At 48.5% G+C, this 15,116-nt stretch overlaps 2 protein-coding genes across 3 annotated transcripts; one reads left to right on the plus strand and one right to left on the minus strand.

The window, feature by feature from the left end:
- The first annotated feature begins 350 nt into the window (after nucleotides 1-350).
- LOC311368047 (secretory carrier-associated membrane protein 1-like) lies at nucleotides 351-9,978 on the plus strand. Of its 2 annotated transcripts, XM_084486932.1 has the most exons (9): nucleotides 351-515; nucleotides 2,812-2,889; nucleotides 3,298-3,408; nucleotides 3,576-3,687; nucleotides 4,540-4,668; nucleotides 8,018-8,177; nucleotides 8,391-8,492; nucleotides 9,080-9,197; nucleotides 9,796-9,978. In XM_084486932.1, exons 1-9 carry the CDS (start codon nucleotides 459-461, stop codon nucleotides 9,931-9,933), a joined length of 1,005 nt encoding a protein of 334 aa, XP_084343058.1. In that variant the 5' UTR covers nucleotides 351-458; the 3' UTR covers nucleotides 9,934-9,978. The 2 variants fall into 2 exon arrangements, with proteins under 2 accessions (XP_084343058.1, XP_084343059.1); XM_084486933.1 differs by lacking the exon at nucleotides 2,812-2,889.
- Nucleotides 9,979-14,220: 4,242 nt separating this feature from the next.
- Nucleotides 14,221-15,056, minus strand: lhfpl2a (LHFPL tetraspan subfamily member 2a; the record flags this gene model as incomplete). The annotated part of the gene is made up of 2 exons (XM_084486825.1): nucleotides 14,221-14,527; nucleotides 14,905-15,056. The coding sequence occupies 2 exons, from the start codon at nucleotides 15,054-15,056 to the stop codon at nucleotides 14,221-14,223; spliced, it is 459 nt and encodes a 152-aa protein (XP_084342951.1).
- Between the last annotated feature and the right edge of the window lie 60 nt (nucleotides 15,057-15,116).

Here is a 15,116-nt window from a genome sequence, read left to right on the forward strand (position 1 = left end):
TAGCACCACTCCTCTCCACTACCTGACATTAGTTTATCCGTGCGTGTAATGCACCCAATATTATCTCATGTTATCAGACCATGAAGTACATTTAAATGCATTGTAGGCTACACACTGATACAAGTCATGTGTATCGGTGTATCAAGTGTATCATTTGGTATATATTTACGTTATAGAAAGACACTCTTATTGTAAGGTTTAATATTAATATGTTATTATATCGTCGTTATGTTTCACGGTTCGTCTCGGTGACCTATCGCCGCCCGCCGCCGCACTTCCGACGGCGGCGGCGGCGCGTTCACGTCAGAGGAGAGCGCGTCCACGTCAGAATAGAGCGCGTCCACGTCAGAGGAGAGGAGCCGCACTGACACTGCTCTGAAAAACAAGCCTTCAAATCGCCTTTTTTGTTTCCTTTCGCGCATAGCCAGGCGGACCGGCCGAATTAACGCTCCGTTACCATGTCCGACTTCGACAGTAACCCGTTCGCCGACCCGGAGGTCAGCAACCCGTTCCAGGTAGAGAGCTGTGAGCTAGCCTAGCCTGTTCTGTTGATATGAGCCATGCATACTCATGTCAGCTGCGCTGCTGAGTACTGAGACTGTCTGTCTGTCTGTCTGCTATGTAGTGGGTCTGTCTGTCTGTCTGCTTGGCTGTCTGTCTGTCTGTCTGCTTGGCTGTCTGTCTGTCTGTCTGTCTGTCTGCTTGGCTGGCTGTCTGGCTGTCTGCTATGTAGAGGGGGACTATCGGTCCTCTCCGCTCACATTCAGATCAGATCAGGTTCTAAGGCTTCTGTTGTACCATATGTGATATGATAGTCGTTGACGACATTTCTCTGACATTGCTTTTTTGTAAGTGCAACTGTGTGTGCAGTTATGCCCCTAGTGGATCATGTATATTCAAGGGCTACCCGAAAGTATTAGATGTGTTCGTTTACTTTGTCAATATGAGGAAACGTGCAAGTTAAAACGTCTGATCCAGACACTGAGTCACTGAGTCTCAGACTAGAAGTAATCCGACATGTGTGTACCTCTCCCCTCCACTACCTAACATTACGTCTATCAGTGTGCATAATGCATCCTATATATCTCATGTTATAATAACAGGAAGTATATTTAAATGCATTGATAATCGACTAATGCAGGATGCATTTTGGTTTCGATTGTCGTGACATTTGTTCTCCATTTTGACTTGTAACCCAACCAACTTTATATTTATCAAGTCAACAAATAGTTACACTAACCTTACAAATATAAACATGTGTACGGTTAGGATGAAACGTGAGCACTTTTATTCTGTGTAAGGCCAGTCTGCTCACAATAAGCATGCAGAGATGTACTTAGAGGACTGTTTAAGCACAAAAGGGCAGGGCTGGGACTTGGTTGTTATGTATTGTGGTGTGGTACATCCACTATGTATGAATATGAATACCCAATGCCCTTGATATCAAGGGCAAATAGACAGTTAAATAGTGGATGGTTATTACTTATTATTGACATGTGGTTGGTTGTCTAGTGTTCCTGCACCTCTCTCTAGTTTGTTGGCTTCTGCTTTAGCCCCAAAACCAATGGAGCCGTTACCCCGAGCCATGTTCAATAGTTAATGAAATCATATGTTGCTCCATGACTAACAGGTGGCGTCATGATCCACTTGGCAACTGAGTTATTTGTGTTTCGACTAATCATGCATCCAATCGTTTACACAGTCTGTTTCATAGTATTTGCTGTATAGTAGGCATATCTTTTTAAGAGACTCTAACTCTAAGATCAATTGGAAAATATAATTTGGTTTCAAGTTTTAACTATCGTTAGTGACCTTCTTAAATTATTATTTGACTGTCAAGGCATTTGAGGAATGAAACGCAACAGTCAAAATGTACATTTGTGGAGCTGCTAAAAAGGCCTCATTAACAATGAATAACAACACACTAAATATTTAACGCATTGGCCTGGCAAAAGGGGGGTGTGTGTGTGTGTGTGTGTGTGTGTGTGTGTGTGTGTGTGTGTGTGTGTGTGTGTGTGTGTGTGTGTGTGTGTGTGTGTGTGTGTGTGTGTGTGTGTATTGCAAGGAGAGATGTCTATAACTTTAAGAGTCGGGAAGACATAGCAAGTGCTCGTCTGGAGACTGTTAAACTGCTTGTGGATAGAGACTACCGATCTTGACTAGGAGACTCATTGAAGGGCTGTATGAATTACTGCTAATGGTAAGCTTCCTCTTTATCTCAATAGTGTCGGTCTACACTATTTATAGCATCATGTTGTGTTGCCTGTATAGGAGGAGAAATTAGTAAGTGCACTGTAATTCACTGGAATGTGCTCCATGAGTAAACAGTAAATTTAGGCGTGGACAGATAACCACTGTGCCTGGTTATTCATCTGTTGCTCAGGCTTTTAGTTATTGAGCTTGAACTCGTTTTTTGTCATCACTCCTCTGTAAAATATGGTATTTTAACGATCCACCAGAGGACAATGCCCTTCTCTATATTCATCCTTTTTATTTCTATCTCAGTTCTGCGTCTAGAGATGTTCTGTTACAACCCATGGCTATTTATAGACGGGCTTGCTGTGAAAATGATCAGAGTGAAGCCATCTTTGGCAGTATAGAATTATCAGCTGGATGTTTGTAGAGTAATGAGTGCTTATGTCTTCACAATGGGAGGGCTAATAGCCGAGCCGTTCCGCTTCCAGAGGCCTCTGTTCAGCGCCATTTGGTATCCATGCTGTTGTCACCGGAAAAGCAGAAGTGATTGTGGGAAAATGATTGTGTGTGATCGTATATGACAGAGCTCTGTCTGTCCGTGTTCGTACTTCACAGGATCCGTCAGTGACTCGCGTAACTCAGAATATTCCCTCGGCTCTCGAAGAGTACAACCCTTTCACAGATGGCAAACCAGTAAGTCACACACAACAGAATGTTCTTCAGCGCGTTTGAACTCATCTGCTCGGTTCATAGGATGTCTTCACCTATTTCCCTATACATGATGGTGCACTACATGGCCTGATCCTGTTAAAACATGTGATAGATTAATACATAATCTCAGGTCTTTTATTATAATTCCTGATGCAACTGTTGTAGTAGATATCACTGAGAATAAAGTACATGACGAATTCATCGAGTGGCCAAGTTTGAAACCGTAGAATGTATTTTAACTGGGAATACTATTGACATCAAGGAAACCCAGCGAGACCCCTAATGCTGACGCAGAATTAAACCAGTCGTCTTCTGGGTTTTAACCTCCCTAAACGTTATATCCGTGTCATGGCGACTAGCTAACCATGCCCTCCTTTCCCCTTCCCGTAGGCGTCTCTGGCGGCCATGGCACCCAAAGCCGCGGGAGCCGCCGTCCACGCCCAGCCCGCCATCATGAACCCCACGGAGGACACGCTGTCCTACGCACCGCCCCCCACCCAGGTCTGGCCCCCCTCCGCCCACCGCCGCGCCACAGCCGCTGAGCTCCACACTCCGTAGCAACTCGTTCCTGATGGGCGATCCATGCCCAGACTGGGGGCAGCTGGAGTAGGACTGAGGTCTGGATGGAGACGCTGAAGGTCTTGGTTTGTGTCGTGTGTCGTGTGCAGGAGCAGGCGCGCATTGCCCAGGAGCTGCTGAGGAGACAGGAGGATCTGGAGAGGAAGGCGTCGGAGCTGGACCGCAGGGAGAGGGAGATGCAGTCGCTGAGCGCCTCCGGAGGTGGGCGGGGGGGGGCAGGGGGGGTCTACACACACACACACACACGGGGGATCACAGAGGGGCCTCTGGTTCAGGCTAATGTTTGGGGCTTCTTCCTGTAGCCGTCCAGCTGGACTAGAAGGGAATCGACGTGCAAGTGGTCGATCGTCTGGAATGACGCATTAATAATAGTTTTGCAGAACGGGAAGATTTTCATAGCTTAGGGCAGTGGTTCTCAACCTTTTTTCAGTGATGTACCCCCTGTGAAATACTTTTTCAGCCAAGTACCCCCTAACCAGTACCCCCTAACCAGCGCAAAGCATTTTTGTTTTGGCCTCCTTTGCCACTTGTCCCTCCGTGTTTTCAAAAGAATCGCTGCTACACTTCAACCGCAACGCCATCGTTGATCCAAGTGATTGACAGGTGATGCCAGGTGGCATGTGACAGGTCGGGTCGAACCATCCTGGTATAGGGGAGACTCTGGGTTTAAGGATAATGAAATTGAATAGCCTACTGAATATAAAATTCATATGAGTAAGGAGTTTTGCATTGGATGCTACTTTTAAAAAAATAAGTATATTTTAAAATCTCACGTACCCCCTGGAGTGCCTTCACGTACCCCCAGGGGTACGCGCACCCCCATTTGAGAACCACTGGCTTAGGAAGGGAGCGTACACTTGACACATGGCGAACTGAGAGGCCCAGGATGTGGACCATCCCGTGCCTCTGTTGTACCATACTGTTGTACCATACTGTTGTAGTTTTTCACTACGACAGTCACCCACCAACGCTTCAATCAATCGTGGTTTACTCAGGCTTATGACAGACTGGTATTATAAATATTAATCATTACTGTTTTTTATGTCCTGGTAGGACGGAAAAACAACTGGCCTCCACTTCCAGAGAGATTCCCAGTAGGGCCATGCTTCTACCATGACATCACCGTGGACATCCCAGTGGACTTCCAGAAGACCGTCAAGATCATCTATTACCTGTGGATGTGTGAGTGCTCCTCTCATTCCGCATGCTGCTATGTGTGTTAGTAACCCTAACCCTGCCCCACCCCACACACCCACACATCCCTTTGGGAGACTCCACTTGAGCTAAAACCCAACCTAATACCAAACGTATTTCTTGGAAGTGACGGGTGAAAAGTTGATGGAAAATGCTGTAACAAACCTGAAAGAAAATGAAAGCAGCTTCAGGATATGTAACACATGTAGTTTTCTTTATCATTCAATGACCATGATATGTCATCAGAGATTTAAGAAAACTCAAATTGAAATACCGGCCTTTCCCACAACAATGCTGCAGCCGGTATTTTCTCCTGGGAAATGTTGTGTCCAACATTCTGGGTTGGAACGTTGTCTTTGTTTTAGCCTGTGTCTATGATTCACACATTCTCAGAAGTTGGCACACAAGCGCAGCATACTGCAGCCGTAGAAGCAAGAAAATCAACTGGATGAACTGAGATTGTCCTAGATTCTAATCCAGCCTTGCACTGAAAAAACTGCATGAGCAGAGTCCTGCTAAGACACGGGTGAATGACTTGAGAGATGGAGACAGCTCGGAGCCCTGAAGGATTTCAAGAGGGGCGCCACAATTGCCGGACGAGCTGGTTTATAATTTGCAAAAAACGAATCAATTGCAAAAAAAAGTATCCATGAGCGGAGGTCACACACTGGGGTTCTTTCTGGGCCCACAAAAAAAAGATCATCTTCAGGGGAAACCACAGTTGATGGTTCAGGTGCACTGACCGCAGCCGGCCCCTCCCCAACTCCTCATCGCTCACATCATTTATTAATAAGTCGGGAATAACTACTTACATTTGAAGAAAACCCCAAAATATATGATATAATACAAATATATATATATATATATATATATATATATATATATTAGGGGTGTAACGATACACTCACTCGTACCGGTTCGATGCACGTTTAATTTTGGTACGTACCGGAAAAAACATTATATATATATATATATATATATATATATATTTTTTTTTAATAAAGTTTTTATTGATTATCACACTCTGTGAGCGTCTCATCTTGTCCTGATGTTTTGTGTTGAGGACCACAATGGAAATAAGTCCTGGACTTTATTGTATTTTTATATATATATATATATATATATATATATACGGGGCAGTCCCCCCCCCCAGCAGGTGGTTCCCTAATCGACCACTCAGAAGTGCCCCTGGCTCTTCAACCTACAGTGTAGGACTCGTCATCCCTTCTAATTGTCCAAATCCAATAATTGCGCCCGTCTGAAAAATCGAACGTGCTCGGCGCGTCTTGTGCTTGTATTCATTCAGTGTCCCCAACCTGGCAACCCATGTGAGAGTGGGGGCGGAGCCAGCTCTCTGCAGTAGCCTCAGCTTGGACTGCAGCACCCAATGGAACACTCAATGGCAATGGTCCTGATATATAATATAGAAGTTAAATACAGGGGATGTTAGTCATAAAATAAGATGTAAACCCGATGACCCAAAACCAAAAGCCCTGTTTGAATTTCCTCCAGAGGCAAACGGGTTACTAGGTCACTACACATTACTCACTACACACTACTAGTAGTACGAGTCCAATAGGACTCAACATTAACCCTGTCTTTTTTGTCCTTTTGTTTATGGTTTGTAATTGTTAGTGACATCCTGTTAAAACCAATCAAATCCAGTTCTGTTCAGTCTGTAAGGTAACCTTAGTCAGGTTTTGTGGAGTTTACACATCACCATTTACTTTTCAACGCAAACTCTATTGCGAGCGTTGTCCTTCTCCCCCTGTTGTCCCGTGGCTCGGATTAAAAGAAACCAATGAAGGCTTTGTTCCTTTAAGAAAACGTCTCTGTGTGTGAGCATCAGACCAAGGAACGGAAGGAAAAGAATAGATATCTCCTTTTTTTTTGCCACTGACTGACAAAAAAAAGCGAGAGGATGAATTAATTCAGTGAGCACATGATGACGGAGCACATGACCAGGTCATGTGCTCTCAATTGTGTGGCTGTGTCACATGATTGGCTGGTAGCTGGCCGTAGAAGCAGACCTCCATAGTGTCCCTGCTCTCCTCCCCCTCCTCTGTTATCAGGGCTCTTCTCTGGCTCAATGTGGGGACCCCCTCCACGTCATGCCACTTGTAACCAGCCCGTCCTCCACCCACACATGAGCCCCTCTTGAGCCTCACACATCACATTGTGCGTCTGCGTCCTGCTGTGTGTAACCAGAGGGCTGCGGCACATTCCTCAGAGCTGTGTGAAATGTAGGCCAGCAGCACAAACCTCTGGGGCCGTGAGACACATGACTACCAGCCCCAACGCTAACCCCAACCCCAACCCCAACCCCAACCCCAACCCCAACCCCAACCCTAACCCTAACCCCAACCCCAACGCCAACCCCAACCCCAACCCCAACCCTAACCCCAACGCTAACCCCAACCCCAACCCCAACCCCAACCCTAACCCTAACCCCAACCCTAACCTCTGGGGCCGTGAGACACATGACTACCAGCCCCAACGCTAACCCCAACCCTAACCCCAACCCCAACCCTAACCCCAACCCCAACCCCAACGCTAACCCCAACCCTAACCCCAACCCTAACCCCAACCCCAACCCCAACCCTAACCCCAACCCCAACCCTAACCCCAACCTCTGGGGCCGTAAGACACATGACTACCAGCCCCAACCCTAACCCTAACCCCAACCCAAACCCTAACCCCAACCCCAACCCCAACCCCAACCCCAACGCTAACCCCAACCCTAACCCTAACCCCAACCCCAACCCCAACCCCAACGCTAACCCCAACCCCAACCCCAACCCCAACCCCAACCCCAACCCCAACCCCAACGCTAACCCCAACCCCAACGCTAACCCCAACCCCAACGCTAACCCCAACCCCAACCCTAACCCCAACCCCAACCCTAACCCCAACCCTAACCCCAACCCTAACCCCAACCTCTGGGGCCGTAAGACACATGACTACCAGCCCCAACCCTAACCCTAACCCCAACCCTAACCCTAACCCCAACCCCAACCCTAACCCTAACCCCAACCCTAACCCCAACCCCAACCCTAACCCCAACCCCAACCCCTGGGTCTGTAAGACGCATGACTACCACCACACGCCTTGCTTTTCCATCACCGCCTTGCAGGTCTTGCTAAACCGTGTGTGTCGTGCGTGCGTGCGTGCGTGCGTGTGTGTGTGAAATGGTGCAGCAAGATTCTTAATATCGTTGTGTCCGCCCTCCCATGTGTGCCTCCTCACTCCGTGATGTTAAGCTTGTACCCCAGTAGTTCGGTATCTCCTGGACCGGATCATCGCCGTTTTAAAGCGCTCACCTGCTGTTCCCCTCCAGTCCACAGTGGGACGCTGTTCGCCAACCTGATTGGCTGCATGGCCTGGTTCTGTGTGGACTCGTCCCGAGGGGGAGACTTTGGATTGGCCATCCTTTGGCTCCTCTTGTTCACCCCCTGCTCATTTGTCTGTTGGTACAGACCACTTTATGGCGCGTTCAGGTACACTCACTCACTCACTCACTCACTCACTCACTCACTCACTCACTCACTTCAACTTTCCAAACAAACTCAAACCTCTGACTATTGGGCTCAAGATATGTAAAAAAATAAATACAAACCGTATATATTTCAATAAAATGTCCAAAGGTAATGCTCCAAAGTCGTACTGTGTTGATAACCATTCCTTGTTGCTGCTGTGTTGTTGGTCTGCAGGAGTGACAGCTCCTTCAGGTTCTTCATCTTCTTCTTCGTGTACGTCTGCCAAGTGGGCGTGTACGTGGTCCAGGCCATCGGCCTCACGGGGTGGGGCGCCAGGTGAGGACACGTGGCAGGCCTTGGCAGCCATTTTGAAAGGACACAGCCGCCCTTTGACTGTGGTGGTGCTCTGTCTCTTATTTCTTCTTATTAAATACCTCAGCTCAGCTCAAATACTAACTTTATTACTTCATTACTTTATTTATATAGCACTTTCATACACGAGGCAGACTCAGTAGTGCTTCACATAGAAACATTGTCATACAATAAAACTAAATATAATCAAATAGAGAAATAAAATAAAATAAAGGCAAAGTTAAAAAAAAAAAAGGTTCTGTACCGTACTTAGCATAGCTTAGTCTGCCTAGCGTAGTCAATGTGCATGTCTTGGCAGGGCCTCAGTGCTGATCACTGTGATGTTACCAGGCGTGTTAAGTACAGTTAGGCCCAGTCCCATTTCTCTCCCCAAACACTTTGAGTGCCCTTAGCTGCAAGTCAGCTCCCGAGCTGGCTAGCGTTCAAAGGTTGATTTCAAGGGGAAATAGGCGCTCCCCGTTGCTCCCCTCAGTATTGGGACACCCTACCCTTTCGCGGGAACGCTCAAACTTGGGACAGGGCCTAAGACCTCTCCTCTGGCCTCCCCTCAGCGGCTGGATCTCCGCCCTGACCTGCCTGAACACCAGCATCGCCGTGGGCATCATCATGATCCTCATCGCCGGCCTGTTCACCGCGCTGGCCGTCATGTCCCTCGTCATGTTCAAGAAGGTAGGACGCTCTGCCTCGTCTTCTTCAGGTACCTTCTAGAAGCGCTGGTGGAGTAGGAGGCTAAGGTCCTGGGTTCTACTGCCCAAAGGTTCTAGTGCCCAAAGGTTCTAGTGCCCAAAGGTTCTAGTGCCCAAAGGTTCTAGTGCCCAAAGGTTCTACTGCCCATAGGTCCTGGGTCCTACTGCCCAAAGGTTCTACTGCCCAAAGGACCTGGGTTCTACTGCCCAAAGGACCTGGGTTCTACTGCCCAAAGGTTCTACTGCCCAAAGGTTCTACTGCCCAAAGGTTCTACTGCCCATAGGTCCTGGGTTCTACTGCCCATAGGTCCTGGGTTCTACTGCCCATAGGTCCTGGGTTCTACTGCCCATAGGTCCTGGGTTCTAGTGCCCATAGGTCCTGGGTTCTACTGCCCATAGGTCCTGGGTTCTATCTCCCAGTGTCTGCAGCCCATCCTGCTCCTACAGGACATGGATCTGAACCCACACCCACTGTCCTTTGGATGAAGGCGGTCTGCCGTTAGACAGAAGGTAAACCACCCCCACCGCGTCTTGACAACCTGCTCCTTGTCTCCCCCTCCCTCCCCCCCCCCCCCCCCCAGGTTCACGGGATGTACCGCACCACGGGGGCCAGCTTCGAGAAGGCCCAGCAGGAGTTTGCCAGCGGGGTGATGTCCAACAAGACGGTGCAGACGGCCGCCGCCCGCGCCGCCCAGGAGAGCTTCAAGGAGCAGATCTGAGCCACACCCGCCTCCCCCCCACTGCCTCCCCCCCACACCCGCCTCCCCCCCACTGCCTCCCCCATGAGACACTGCAGATCCACCCCCCCCCCCCCCCCCCCCCCCATGAGACACTGCAGAGCCACCCCACCCCCCCCCCCCTCCCCCAGGTTAACTTCTATCCGTCCTCCCCCCTCTCCCCCCCAGCCGTCTCCCGTCTCTGTCACAGTGGTTATTCTTATCGTGTTGTTTCTCGTTGAATGAGTGAACGTTAATCATAGAATGAATGAGTGAATGCAACAATGGAAAAACAGCGCCCTGGCAGGACCCCGCCCTCTGTAGGACCCCACACACACACACACACACACACACACACACACACACACACACACACACACACACACACACACACACACACACACACACACACACACACACACACACACACACACACACACACACACACACACGGTCCCTGGCAATCGGCCAGCCCTTAACCAGCACAACATTTAGTTCCTTATTTGTGTGTGTGTGTGTGTGTGTGTGTGTGTGTGTGTGTGTGTGTGTGTGTGTGTGTGTGTGTGTGTGTGTGTGTGTGTGTGTGTGTGTGTGTGTGTGTGTGTGTGTGTGTGTGTGTGTGTGTGTGTGTGTGTGTGGGTGGGGGGGGGAGCCTGTTCATTATTATTACCCAATCGAGTTGTCATTGTATTAATTCTGGTCATTGTTTTCAGACACCACCTCTCTTGTCTCTGTGGGTTATGTTACATCTCAGAACGGCCTGTCTCTGTTATTTATGTTCTGCACAACCGTCGGGAGAAGTGGATGGTTGGGAGTGCATGAGGGGGGGGGGGGGCTCCCTCTGCTGCCCCCTAGTGGAGCGACTGGGAACTGTACACGATGAATGCTGTGCATTCCACGACGCATGGTCTTTGCCTTTTGTATTCTACTTACCATGATCCGCTGGGTTAGTTTGGGTCTCCTCGGAGGTCCCTCTGCTTGGACCCACTGCCTTTGACGTTGCGCGGCCGGGTCTCACTAATACCAAGTTGCACTTTAACTTGTATTTTTTTGTTTGCATTTCTGCCGTCATTGCGAACCTGAACGTGTCTTTAAATAAATAAAGACATTGGCATTCTGAGTGGAGCTTTAGGTGACACGTTTCCTCATGCAAATGAATCGCCATGTTTCCCCGCCGGTCCGCTCCTTGACCCGCGGCCACCTCGGTCCTGGTTCTGGTCCTGGTCCTGGTCCTAATTCAGGCCCCTTCTACTTCACCACGGACCCCAGTTCTTATCCCACGGGTTGAAAACGGCACAACCCGTCTCCAGCCTTTCTGAGAACATGGGAGATTTACCTCAGAGTCCCCTCAGGGTGCAGGCCTGTTCTGTCTGCACCTCCGCACCGAGGCTAGAGAACACATCCAGATACACGCGTACATAGTAGTAGTACATAGTACCTGGACCCTTCCGATGAAGCAACGTAGGCGTTTCCGACCGTAATGTTGTGTGTAATGTTAGTTCACCGGTCTTGTGTGGACCGACTATCCAGGACGGCGGTCACATCGTTATTTTGTTGCAGTGAACTTGACGAGCAGTAATGTTAAAACTTTGGAAAGTAAAAGTCTCCACCGCGCCCCTGTATCTCCGTTAGACCGTGTGACGTTATCTTCTGGGATGCATAGCAGCGGGGAGAAGGGAGTTGAGAGTGATTTTTAGATGTAAATAAATTCCGATAGTGTGCTATGTGTAAATCGGAGTAGAGTCTCTTACCTGTGAGAATGTAAAACACAGGTATCTGTCCTATCTAGGTGTGTGTGTGTGTGTGTGTGTGTGTGTGTGTGTGTGTGTGTGTGTGTGTGTGTGTGTGTGTGTGTGTGTGTGTGTGTGTGTGTGTGTGTGTGTGTGTGAGAGAGAGATAAATGGTGCACCAAGCTACTTAATATTTTTCCTACCGTTTGTATAATCAATGGCATCTAATAAATATCAACTATCACGTTGATACATCTGTTGCACATGAAAAATGGCAGAAGATCCTAATTATCGACACCGTTTATGGTAGAAACACTGAAAACTGAATGAGTCAATCATGGAGGGATGTTGGTTAATAGTGAACCAACGACTAATAGCGTTTCTAACTGAATTGGAAAAAAAATATTTTTGTAATTGAGTAAATCATGAGTGATGTTGGCCAATCGAGATTCAAACGATTCTGAGCCTTTCCCCTAATGTGTGCGGTTAAGATCGACCATGGTGTACTCTGATAGCATGTTGAATAGTTAGTTTTGTATATTTATTGTAATAACGTTTAATAAAATTACTCATGTTTGATGTATTTGTCAAATTGATTGTGTACAATTCCGTTTTGGGGGAACTGACAACATGCCTAATGATTTGGGGGAGCACGACTCATTTAGACGGTGAATAAGCAGCTGAACACCAGCAGAGGGCAGCAGAGCTCTGCATGGGAACATGTAGCCTAACGCGTACAGATATACATTGCTTTTAGATGAAAATTACTCCGATTCACACATAACTCCTAACTCCTAAATAACTCAATATCCTAAGCGTTGAAACCATTTAAAAAAAAAAGTAAAGTCAATTGAAAATGTACTACGTTCATGAATTACAAAGTTACACAAAGGCACCTAAACAAAGACCCTGAGTGGTGTCCTGGAGGCTCAGCCGTACCGCTGGTATTTTCTCACTGGGCTTTATCTGCGGTTGACTAATCCACGGCAATCCACCTAACTACACACAACCAATTAACTAATTATCTCACACGGAAAGAGGGATATCCGTACAAAAACACTCTACACACTAACACAACTATATACATGGAACAAAAATGTACCTTGGTTGAGGAAAAAGAAAGTAGCCAGACAGCATACAGTTCATTTAAAAGTATCTTTATTGATTTGGCAGAAACACATTGGGATAGAAAGGTTGTTTTCTATCCAAGATAAATCATCACCATGGCTAGAATCCCAAGAACAAGGTCCCTTCTGGAAACACGAAGAGAGGGACTCCTCCCCATACCCCATCATCTATTCATCTATTGAATCTCCTTAATACTTCATTTGTGTGAGCGTAGCCTGTGTCTTCACGCACAGAGAGCACTATCTTATTCATACGAGGAGCGCAACGGAACCACAGAGACGTTTCGGCTTTCCGTTAAAAACCAAAATGTAAAAGCAGAAGTTTCACACATAAAGAAAAATCAATATCTACATTAATAACACAGACCTCTCTCTCGCCCCCACCGGCGAGTCCACACCATCGATACATTTCAAGGGTCTAACAAATACAAAAGTCATTCAAGCACGACGTTACATTCTTCTAAGGCGTGGAACTCGGTCCGCTGGCTTTCTAAAGGCCTTATTTAAGAACGTTTCTTTATTTTAAATTCAACTGAGTAGTGGTTCCCTTGTTGAGTTGTGACGCTGCCCCCTGTGGTGCTCTGGTAGAACCAGCAGGTGGTCCGAGGAGCCGGAACACACAACCCAGCGCAAGGTAAGACATCATCTTCATCTTCATCATCATCATCATCATCCCAGTGCTCTGGATGAACCTGACCTAACATCATCCTATGTACAGTCTACACACACACACACACACACACACACACACACACACACGCACGCACACACGCATGCACACACACATACACACACACACACACACACGCACGCACGCACACACACACACACACACACACACACGCACACACGCACACACGCACACACACACGCACACACACACACACACAAACACACACACACACATATTTACAAAACACAGCTCTTGTGGACACCCACATGAACAACCATGATATGGAGAGAAAAAAAAGAGACCTCATCACCTCTAGTGGTAAACAAAGAAAAGAGAACAAAGTACACACACACACACACACACACACAATAGAAAAACACAAATGACGCCGACAGCACACTCAAGACAACTTGGCACATTGACCGCATCTGCCGAGCGTCCACACACACACACACACACACATGAACACACTCTTCAGTCTTTAGTGGTAAACAAACACAGTCGGCCAGTGTTCAGAGGCTCTTCCCCTCCTCTAGGAGTCTCCTCTCCAGAGGGGAGGAGACTCCTAGAGGAGGCAGATCAGGCTCTTCCCCTCCTCTAGGAGTCTCCTCTCCGGAGGGGAGGAGACTCCTAGAGGAGGCAGATCAGGCTCTTCCCCTCCTCTAGGAGTCTCCTCTCCGGAGGGGAGGAGACTCCTAGAGGAGGCAGATCAGGCTCTTCCCCTCCTCTAGGAGTCTCCTCTCCGGAGGGGAGGAGACTCCTAGAGGAGGCAGATCAGGCTCTTCCCCTCCTCGATCTCCTCCTGCACCTTGTCGCTGGAGGTGGCGATCTCGGCCTGCGCCGAGAACACGGCGCAGAGGAAGGTGAGCACGGTGCCGCCCATGGCGGTGTAGAAGGCCCAGCCCATGGAGCAGAGGCCCGCGCGGTACGGCCCGGCGTCGTGGCCGCAGTACAGCTGCACCTTGTCCGCGCCCCAGCCGGCGGGGAACAGCATCAGACCCAGGATCAGGAACAGCCCTGAGGACGAGAGGAGGGGCGCCGGTGAGGACTGGTGGGTCGACCTGCCTCTGGAGACCCACAGCTCCAGACAGAGAGAGCACAATTTGAATTTGCTCAGCGAGTCACTCTGGGAACGAGCAATACACTCCCTCCCCGATTCCCCTGGCCCCAGAACATTAACCAATCACATCGGTGTATCTGATACAGGCGGGTCTTATCCATTGGTTAGCTCCGCTGGTCTGGATACGTCACCCCTTGTATACTTCTGCTATCCAATCGTGTGCAGTGATATTTTCAAATGCATGCTTGGGGCCGCCCCTCGAGTTGGGCCGTTGTCATTACTCGTCTCATTACAGACCCTACAGCTTTCTAGGTGTGGCTCTGGATCTCCAGGCTAAGATCACCTGTGAATGGGACACGTGGTGACGGCAGGTTGGACGGTGACCTGCAGCCCTTCCCCCTCTCCTCAAACCCACCGCCCCGCACAGGACTGGCGGACAAAGCAACACTCTCCAGGTAGAGATCAACGCAGAGCGCCTCTCCACTCAGAAGGTTTCTAGAAGAAACACTTTGATTGTCTGCGTTCATGGGTGACATCGTGCTCATGGCTCAATCTATCTCTATCTCTATCTCTATCTCTATCTCTATCTATATCTA

Source organism: Micromesistius poutassou (genome assembly GCF_964030765.1).
Source record: "Micromesistius poutassou genome assembly, chromosome: 22".
In the NCBI taxonomy this organism is placed as follows: domain Eukaryota; kingdom Metazoa; phylum Chordata; class Actinopteri; order Gadiformes; family Gadidae; genus Micromesistius; species Micromesistius poutassou.

Coding starts and splice junctions, on each gene's coding strand:
- LOC311368047 (XM_084486932.1), top strand. CDS start 459: ATGTCCGACTTCGACAGTAACCCGTTCGCCGACCCGGAGGTCAGCAAC. Junction 516..2,811: donor AGGTCAGCAACCCGTTCCAG/GTAGAGAGCTGT, acceptor CGTACTTCACAG/GATCCGTCAGTGACTCGCGT. Junction 8,178..8,390: donor CCACTTTATGGCGCGTTCAG/GTACACTCACTC, acceptor GTTGGTCTGCAG/GAGTGACAGCTCCTTCAGGT.